Here is a 10,383-nt window from a genome sequence, read left to right as displayed (position 1 = left end):
ATAGATAGTAGTAAGATGATAGATAGATGATAGATGTGAGTGATAGATAGATAGATAGAAAGATAGATAGATTATTAACAAGATTACAAGATTACAAATTCAAATGCGTAAAAGTAAACATTTAAAAACCAATCAAAATAATGACAGGAAAACTACAAACAATGAATGTAGAATTTTTAATTTATTACAGAAATTATGCACATTAAACAAATTGTTTAAAACATTGTTGTTTTATTAGCAATTATTGCTAATAAACGTTTTATTTGCTTTTCAACGCCCCTTTCCATAGGTCAATTTTATATTTGCATAATAAACGATTATTCCATTATAATTTCATAAAATATGCAAATTTATACATTTAGTTTTTCTTTTTTTTTGTTCGACTAACTATAAATTAAAAGTATAAATATTAGTTTAAATAATAAAATCAATAATAATATGTATTTTTAAATGTTTGTATGTAAAATATGAAAAAGTCAAACCAAAGCAATCACCGTTCGTATAATGAATAATGGAAATGTAAACATTGTATTATCATTGTGTCACCATCAATTAGGGATAATCACAGGATACAGTCCATGAATGTATATAACGTATTCCAAAAGTTCAAGAAAGATTTCACTAAAACAAAAATTTCAAATTTTTTTCTAAATCTTTTAAATGGATTGATTTTTGTAAACTGTGATCATCCTAAATGTATGGTACAACAAGAACAATAAAAAATTCCTTTTTTATGTCTAATTTACAAACAATTCTGTTCGTCTTTTTTTTTGTTGTAGATTCAACACGTTTATTATTTGCAACCTGGTGGATATCATCACAATATTGACCTCATTTTATACGGCAAATTTAACAGCTTTTCTCACGCTATCAAAGTTTACATTGCCCTTTAATACGGTCAACGATATATTGATGAAAAATAAACATTTCGTTTCACATCGTGGTAGTGGTGTTGAGTATGCTATAACAACGGTAAGATTTTCACCATTCAAAATTGCTAACTTCTCAATTACGCTTACGTTTTAATATCGCTTAATTGTCTATTTGCAGACCAATGAAAGTTTATCGATGCTTAGTCGTATGGCTCAGCAAAATTATGCCGTCTTTACCGATTACACTAATGACACCTTGAATTTGCACAACTATGTCGAGAAGAATGGTTATGTATTTGTGCGCGATCGACCGGCATAACGCATGCTCTCTATTTGGATTATCGTTATCGTAAAACTATTAGTTTGACCAATGAGAAGATTCATTGTCCATTTGCCAAGGCCAAGGAGCCGTTTTTGAAAAAGAAACGTTCGTTTGCATATCCGATCGGTAGCAATTTGAGTGATTTGTTTGATCGAGAGTGAGTATGATCATATGAGATATTTAAGCAGAGTTTAGTTATAGCTATTGCACTTCAATTTCAGATTACTCAGTCTCGTGGAATCGGGCATTATAAAACATCTTTCAGCTAAAGATTTACCCAATGCCGAAATTTGTCCTCAAGATTTGGGTGGCACTGAGAGACAATTGCGTAATGGTGATCTTATGATGACCTATTATATTATGTTTGCTGGTTTTGCTACAGCTATTGTTGTCTTTAGTACAGAACTTATCTTTCGCTATATCAACAGTCGTCATGATTCACACAATCAATGGGCCACCCATGGTGTGGGTCGTACACCGAATGGTCATCAAATTAAACCACACAAATGGTTTTGGCGTAAAAATAGTTCGGATAGTGCTAAGAGATTGCTTAATGGTTCGCAACCGAGTAATATTACCCCACCGCCACCTTATCAAAGTATTTTCAGTAGTAAGGGTCGTCAAGATGTTAAGAATATGAAGCGTTGGCATCAGGCGGCTAATTTTGGTGCTAATGGTAATGGTGGCGGTTTTGGTGCATTGAGACCGGCAATAGCTGATTCACAATATGGTGGCATGGGTATAACATCAACAGGTCTAAGGAAATTTATAAATGGTCGAGAATATATGGTCTATCGTACGCCCGATGGTCAAAGTCAATTGGTACCGGTTAGAGTGCCTTCAGCAGCTCTATTTCAATATACTTACACTGAGTGAGCTATTTTTTTTTGACATGGATTTGAAAATTTTAATTATTTCATTTTCATTATGTGTATGTGTTTTAGATTTTAGTGAAAATATTTTATTATATCTATCTTTAAATCAATAAAGTTTACTCTTCATATAGTTGTGATAAAATCTAGTATTTGCTTTAACGCACGCCCCTTATTATGTCAATGAAAAAGTCTGAGTTCATTTGTTTTAATTGCGTTTGTAACTAAACATCCATAATTATAATGTTATTTTTTTTTTGGGTTTGTAACAAACAAATAATTGTTCGTTGTATTGTTTGTAAATGTGACAATTATATACATTAATCGTGATTACATAATCATCAATCAAAGTTACTACAAACTACAAAAGAAGATAAGGGCTGGTCGTAAAGTACATACATATGTAGAGTTGTAATGAATAAAAAAATACATACTAGAGAATAACAATGTGTCGATAATGTTTGGTGGTGTAAACTATAATTATATTGTGTATTAAAGGGAATATGTACTTTGCATGAAGTAATCAAAATAATAATACATATAGAAATTTCAAAAATTTTTATGTGAACAAGGACCAGGTGCAGTCAGGAACAGTCTATAGTGTGGACTATAAAACAGTCTATAGTCTGGACTATAGAACATTCTATAGTCTGGACTATAGAACAGTCTATAGTCTGGACCATAGAACAGTCTATAGTCTGGGCTATAGAAGAGTATATAGTCTGGACTATAGAACAGTCTATAGTCTGGACTATAGAACAGTCTATAGTCTGGACTATAGAACAGTCTATAGTCTGGACTATGGAACAGTCTATAGTCTGGACTATAGAACAGTCTATAGTCTGGACTATAGAACAGTCTATAGTCTGGACCATAGAACAGTCTATAGTCTGGACCATAGAACAGTCTATAGTCTGGACTATAGAACAGTCTATAGTCTGGACTATAGAACAGTCTATAGTCTGGACTATAGAACAGTCTATAGTCTGGACTATAGAACAGTCTATAGTCTGAACTATAGAACAGTTGATAGTCTGGACTATAGAACAGTCTATAGTCTGGACTATAAAACAGTCTATAGTTTGGACTATAGAACAGTCTATAGTTTGGACTATAGAACAGTCTATAGTCTGGACTATAGAACAGTCTATAGTCTGGACTATAGAACAGTCTATAGTCTGGACTATAGAACAGTCTATAGTCTGGACTATAGAACAGTCTATAGTCTGGATTATAGAACAGTCTATAGTCTGGACTATAGAACAGTCTATAGTCTGGACTATAGAACAGTCTATAGTCTGGACTATAGAACAGTCTATAGTCTGGACTATAGAACAGTCTATAGTCTGGACTATAGAACAGTCTATAGTCTGGACTATAGAACAGTCTATAGTCTGGACTATAGAACAGTCTATAGTCTGGACTATAGAACAGTCTATAGTCTGGACTATAGAACAGTCTATAGTCTGGACTATAGAACAGTCTATAATCTGGACTATAGAACAGTCTATAGTCTGGACTATAGAACAGTCTATAGTCTGGAATATAGAACAGTCTATAGTCTGGACTATAGAACAGTCTATAGTCTGGACTATAGAACAGTCTATAGTCTGGACTATAGAACAGTCTATAGTCTGGACTATAGAACAGTCTATAGTCTGGACTATAGAACAATCTATAGTCTGGACTATAGAACAGTCTATAGTCTGGACTATAGAACAGTCTATAGTCTGGACTATAGAACAGTCTATAGTCTGGACTATAGAACAGTCTATAGTCTGGACTATAGAACAGTCTATAGTCTGGACTATAGAACAGTCTATAGTCTGGACCATAGAGCAGTCTATAGTCTGGACTATAGAACAGTCTATAGTCTGAACTATAGAACAGTCTATAGTCTGGGCTACAGAACAGTCTATAGTCTGAACTATAGAACAGTCTATAGTCTGAACTATAGAACAGTCTATAGTCTGGACTATAGAACAGTCTATAGTCTGGACTATAGAACAGTCTATAGTCTGGACTATAGAACAGTCTATAGTCTGGACTATAGAACAGTCTATAGTCTGGCCTATAGAACAGTCTATAGTCTGGCCTATAGAACAGTCTATAGTCTGGACTATAGAACAGTCTATAGTCTGGACTATAGAACAGTCTATAGTCTGGACTATAGAACAGTCTATAGTCTGGACTATAGAACAGTCTATAGTCTGGACTATAGAACAGTCTATAGTCTGGACTATAGAACAGTCTATAGTCTGGACTATAGAACAGTCTATAGTCTGGACTATAGAACAGTCTATAGTCTGGACTATAGAACAGTCTAAAGTCTGGACTATAGAACAGTCTATAGTCTGGACTATAGAACAGTCTATAGTCTGGACTATAGAACAGTCTATAGTCTGGACTATAGAACAGTCTATAGTTTGGACTATAGAACAGTCTATAGTCTGGACTATAGAACAGTCTATAGTCTGGACTATAGAACAGTCTATAGTCTGGACTATAGAACAGTTTGTAGTCTGGACTATAGAACAGTCTATAGTCTGGACTACAGAACAGTCTATAGTCTGGACTATAGAACAGTCTATAGTCTGGACTATAGAACAGTCTATAGTCTGGACTATAGAACAGTCTATAGTCTGGACTATAGAATAGTCTACAGTCTGAACTATAGAACAGTCTATAGTCTGGACTATAGAACAGTCTATAGTCTGGACTATAGTACACTCCATAATCTGTACTATAGAACATTTTATAGTGTGGACTATAGAACAGTCTATAGTCTGGACTATAGAACAGTCTATAGTATGGACTAAAGAACAGTCCATAGTCTGGACTATAGAACAGTCTATAGTCTGGACTACAGAACAGTCTATAGTCTGGACTACAGAACAGTCTATAGTCTGGACTATAGAAGAGTCTATAGTCTGGACTATAGAACAGTCTATAGTCTGGACTATAGAAAAGTCTCTTGTCTGGACTATAGAACAATCTATAGTCTGGACTATAGAACAATCTATAGTCTGGACTATAGAACAATCTACAGTCTGGACTATAGAACGGTCTATAGTCTGGAATATAGAAAAGTCTCTTGTCTGGACTATAGAACAATCTATAGTCTGGACTATAGAACAGTCTATAGACTGGACTATAGAACAGTCTATAGTCTGGACTATAGAACAGTCTATAGTCTGAACTATAGAACAGTCTATAGTCTGGACTATAGAACAGTCTATAGACTGGACTATAGAACAGTCTTTAGTCTGGACTATAGAACAGTTTGTAGTCTGGACTATAGAACAGTCTATAGTCTGGACTATAGAACAGTATATAGTCTGGACTATAGAACAGTCTATAGTCTGGACTATAGAACAGTCTATAGTCTGGACTATAGAATAGTCTATAGTCTGAACTATAGAACAGTCTATAGTCTGGACTATAGAACAGTCTATAGTCTGGACTATAGTACACTCTATAATCTGTACTATAGAACAGTCTATAGTGTGGACTATAGAACAGTCTATAGTCTAGACTATAGAACAGTCCATAGTCTGGACTATACTTAGAACAGTTTGTAGTCTGGACTATAGAACAGTCTATAGTCTGGATTATAGAACAGTTTGTAGTTTGGACTATAGAACAATCAATAGTCTGGACTATAGAACAATGTATAGTCTGGACTATAGAACAGTCTATAGTCTGGACTATAGAACAGTCTATAGTCTGGACTATAGAACAGTCTATAGTCTGGACTATAGAATGGTCTATAGTCTGGACTATAGAACGGTCTATAGTCTGGACTATAGAAAAGTCTCTTGTCTGGACTATAGAACAGTCTATAATCTGGACTATAGAACAGTCTATAGTCTGGACTATAGAACAGTCTATAGTCTGGACTATAGAACGGTCTATAGTCTGGACTATAGAACGGTCTATAGTCTGGACTATAGAAAAGTCTCTTGTCTGGACTATAGAACAGTCTATAATCTGGACTATAGAACAGTGATCCGGACTAGAGAACAGTCTATAGTCTAGAATAATGATAATATGTAATATTTACTATCTTTCAGAAATCATAAATACATTTTTAATTAATTTATTTAACAAATGCATTTTTAACACCATTTCATCACTGCCTCCAATTGTGGTCCCTTACCCACCACACATTTTTTATTTTATTTGTAATTTTATAATTTATCAACCAATCAATAATCAACAAAATGTAATGGTAATTGTCGAACAAAACCTAGTTAATTAGACCAGCAGATTGTGATAAAAATAATTTTTGAGAGCGTGTTAATCACATTGGAAGGTGTTGACTATTGTGTGCCGGTTTAATAGCCCACATTTGTGCGTGGGCTAAATTGTCACAATATATATAAGAGAGTGGTGATGGGGCAACGTATTTTTAGAATCTTTTTGGAGCAATCAACAAGGCATGTTGTCCTACATCAATAGACATAACAGTGACAGGATGATAAATTAGATTGATTTGAAGATATTTTTATTTGTTCAAATTTCAGTATAACATCTATAAAGCTTTAGTGGCGCTATGAATTTAAGTTTTGAAGGCTGTACTGTTCTATAGATCAATCTATAGCATGGACTATAGGTAAATCAATAGTTTATATAAAAATTCGTTTAAAGACTGGACTAAGGTTAGTCTATTGTATGGGCAATAGATCTGTCTATAGTCTGGACTATAGATCTGTCTATAGTCTGGTCTATAGATCAAACTATAATCTGAACTATAGATCACTTAATAGTCTGCACTTTAGATAATTCTATAGTTTGGACAGTTATATAACAGTCTGGGCTATAAACTGTGGACTGTATAGTTTGGACTATTGATCAGTCAATAGTCTGAATTTAAGATCAGTCTATGGTCTGGACTATAGAACAGTCTATAGTCTGGACTATAGAACAGTCTATAGTCTGGACTATAGAATAGTCTATAGTCTGGACTATAGAATAGTCTATAGTCTGGACTATAGAATAGTCTATAGTCTGGACTATAGAACAGTCTACAGTTTGGACTATAGAACAGTCTATAGTCTGGACTATAGAACAGTCTATAGTCTGGACTATAGAACAGTCTATAGTCTGGACTATAGAACAGTCTATAGTCTGGACTATAGAACAGTCTATAGTCTGGACTATAGAACAGTCTATAGTCTGGACTATAGAACAGTCTATAGTCTGGACTATAGAACAGTCTATAGTCTGGACTATAGAACAGTCTATAGTCTGGACTATAGAACAGTCTATAGTCTGGACTAGAACAGTCTATAGTCTGAACTATAAAACAGTCTACAGTTTGGACTATAGAACAGTCTATAGTCTGGACTATAGATCTGTCTATAGTCTGGTCTATAGATCAAACTATAATCTGAACTTTAGATCACTTAATAGTCTGCACTTTAGATAATTCTATAGTTTGGACAGTTATATAACAGTCTGGGCTATAAACTCTGGACTGTATAGTTTGGACTATTGATCAGTCAATAGTCTGAATTTAAGATCAGTCTATGGTCTGGACTATAGAACGATCTAAAGTCTGGTATATTGATCTGTCTATAGTCAGGACTATTAGGTCTATAGTCTGAACTATAGATCTGTCTATAGTCTGGACTATAGTTCTGACTATAGTCTTGACTATAGATCTGTCTATAGTCTGGACTATAGATCTGTCTATAGTCTGGACTATAGATCTGTTTATAGTCTGAACTATAGATCTCTCTATAGTCTAGTCCTTAGATCTGTCTATAGTCTGGTCTTTGGATCTGTCTATAGTCTGGACTATAGATCAGTATATAGTCTGCACTTTAGATCAGTTTATAGTATGGACTATAGATCAGTTTATAGTCTGGTCTATAGATTAGTCAAAAGTCTATAGTATTGCTTAATCTAGCTTAGAGACTTGATTTAATAGTCTGAACTATAGATTACTCCATAAACTGGTCTATAGCCTTAACTATAGATTTGTTAATCTAAGATCCAGTAAAGCAGAATATCTCTAATAATTTCAAATATATGAAAGCTTTTAACGGTATCCTCTTAAAGCTTTAACTAAAAAAATTACAACACTATTTAAAATACAACCCTGCTATACACAAACTTTCATTAGTTTTGTAAACATGGACCGTTGCTATGGTAATACAATAGCACTCGCTTTATCGATATGCAAAACATTGTTAATATTTAAAGTTAAAACGCACTCCTTTGTTTACAAAGAGTAAAACTATTTCAAAGATATGCCCCTTTTAGAGGCCCCTCAAGATCTTAGTGAATCTTCACCAGAAGTATCTATTAATCAAGATGTCCCAGCAGTACAAAGACAAGAACAAATACCAGTTTTACCAGTGGCAGCAGCACAAGTACGTCAGCCTTTAGCGGAGCCGCAGCATATACAAGTTAGTGCAGAAGTTTTACAGTTAAACAATAGAAATCGTGAGAGAAATTTTCGTATATTGGGCTCTTTCGATCGTGATATAATAGAAGCAGAGGAAGAAAACCATTTCCCAGCTTATGTACACTTATTGCCGGCGGTATTACCGCCACAAGCTCCAGAGCCAACATTAGATGAATTGCTGGTAAGTATTTTCAAATTTTAACTTAATGGTTATTTCATACTTATGTTCCATTCCAGAGACGTGTTACCTCACGTTCGGATTTGCACAATGTAGAAACTGTCCGGTTACGTGTCATCTCCTATACCTTGAGTTTATCACATTTGGCTATGTTCTTGCCACGTTTGCAACATTTAGATCTTAGTGGATCGGTATTATGCTCCTTACGCGATTTAGGCTATGGTTTGGTACATTTAAGTCATTTAAATGTCAGCAATTGTGGTCTTAACAGTTTCGATGGTACTAGTGGTTTTCCAGCTCTACGAGTGCTCATCGCCGACGACAATATGATACAACGTATAAATACTCTGACAGATTTAATGTTGTTGCAACATTTGAGTGTACGTAACAATCGGATAAGTGAATTAAGTATGTTGACATTTCTGGGATTATGTGGAAACTTGATGGAATTACATTTGCAAGGAAATCCAGTACGTCATCAACCTTTCTATCGTGAGACATTACAACGTAGTATACCCTCACTGCAAGTGTTGGATGGTGTGATGTTGCAGCATGATGCCGTCAATGAGGATATAACTACGAATAACATGCCATCTCTAGAAAGTGATGATGTTTCCTCATTATCCTCAGCCTCAAGTTCTATTAAGTTAGATCTTCCAGATAGGGATCAACGTCCTGCGACAGCACCCACAAGAAACTGTGACAATCATAATAATGCTTCAGGACAACAAAGACCAAATTCAGGTGAATAAAATTCTGTATAATAATTTGTAGGCAGAATAATTTATCCCTTTTTAGTTTCAGTTGCCTCTCGCTCCAACTCCTTGTCTTCAGGTTCTCCTGTTATAGGTTCTGTTGTTGCTTTGGCTCGTCAAAGGCTCCATCGTAAACGTCATATGGCTAATGCTTGGGCTTCTTCGGATAGCTCTACGTATTCAACAGCATCCTCTAATAGTTCTACACGTCCACCTTCTTCCGTTTCATCGAATGGTAGTTACGATTGTATATCTGCCACTCAAGCAAATGGAAAATGAGATTTTCTTAAAATATTTTGTATGTTTGTATAAGTTTAGAATTTCGAGTTATTCAATAACATTATACTAAGTAGTCATTAAAATTTCCACCTTTTTAATGAAAAGTGTAGAATATACATTAGGCTAAAGAAGACAATTTACACAAGACTATAGACTAGACTATAGACTAGACTATAGACTAGACTATAGACTAGACTATAGACTAGACTATAGATTAGACTATAGACTAGACTAGAATATAGACTAGAATATAGGCTAGACTACAGACCAGACTATAGGCTAGACTACAGACCAGACTATAGACTAGACTAGACTAAAGACTAGACTATAGACTAGACTATAGACTAGACTAAAGACTAGACTATAGACTAGACTATAGACTAGACTATAGACTAGACTATAGACTAGACTATAGACTAGACTATAGACTAGACTATAGACTAGACTAAAGACTAGACTATAGACTAGACTATAGACTAGACTATAGACTAGACTATAGACTAGACTATAGACTAGACTATAGACTAGACTATAGACTAGACTATAGACTAGACTATAGACTAGACTATAGACTAGACTATAGACTAGACTATAGACTAGACTATAGACTAGACTATAGACTAGACTATAGACTAGACTATAGAATAGACTATAGACTAGAATATAGACTAGACTATAGACTAGACTATA

At 34.6% G+C, this 10,383-nt stretch overlaps 2 protein-coding genes across 2 annotated transcripts in view; both read left to right on the top strand.

Moving 5' to 3' along the window:
* Window positions 1–2,162, top strand: part of LOC111684013 (glutamate receptor ionotropic, kainate 2) — a 9,228-nt gene extending 7,066 nt beyond the window's left edge. The window contains 5 exon segments of the mRNA XM_046953130.1: window positions 780–812; window positions 815–972; window positions 1,051–1,195; window positions 1,198–1,351; window positions 1,416–2,162. Of these exon segments, the coding sequence (XP_046809086.1) occupies window positions 780–812; window positions 815–972; window positions 1,051–1,195; window positions 1,198–1,351; window positions 1,416–2,070 (1,145 nt within the window). The 3' untranslated portion in view covers window positions 2,071–2,162.
* A 6,161-nt stretch (window positions 2,163–8,323) lies between these two features.
* Window positions 8,324–9,774, top strand: LOC111684011 (serine/threonine-protein kinase 11-interacting protein). The gene is made up of 3 exons (XM_023446129.2): window positions 8,324–8,662; window positions 8,719–9,403; window positions 9,458–9,774. The coding sequence occupies exons 1-3, from the start codon at window positions 8,324–8,326 to the stop codon at window positions 9,691–9,693; spliced, it is 1,260 nt and encodes a 419-aa protein (XP_023301897.2). The 3' UTR covers window positions 9,694–9,774.
* Window positions 9,775–10,383: the final 609 nt, after the last annotated feature.

Source organism: Lucilia cuprina, chromosome 5, assembly GCF_022045245.1.
Source record: "Lucilia cuprina isolate Lc7/37 chromosome 5, ASM2204524v1, whole genome shotgun sequence".
NCBI classification, from domain to species: Eukaryota; Metazoa; Arthropoda; class Insecta; order Diptera; family Calliphoridae; genus Lucilia; species Lucilia cuprina.
This window is presented reverse-complemented; position numbering and strand designations above follow the sequence as displayed.

What these genes read in the sequence shown, in the direction of transcription:
- LOC111684011 (XM_023446129.2), top strand. Translation starts at nt 8,324, where the DNA reads ATGCCCCTTTTAGAGGCCCCTCAAGATCTTAGTGAATCTTCACCAGAA. An exon ending in CAACATTAGATGAATTGCTG is followed by an intron (nt 8,663 to 8,718) that starts GTAAGTATTTTC and finishes GTTCCATTCCAG; the next exon opens with AGACGTGTTACCTCACGTTC. An exon ending in ACAACAAAGACCAAATTCAG is followed by an intron (nt 9,404 to 9,457) that starts GTGAATAAAATT and finishes ATCCCTTTTTAG; the next exon opens with TTTCAGTTGCCTCTCGCTCC.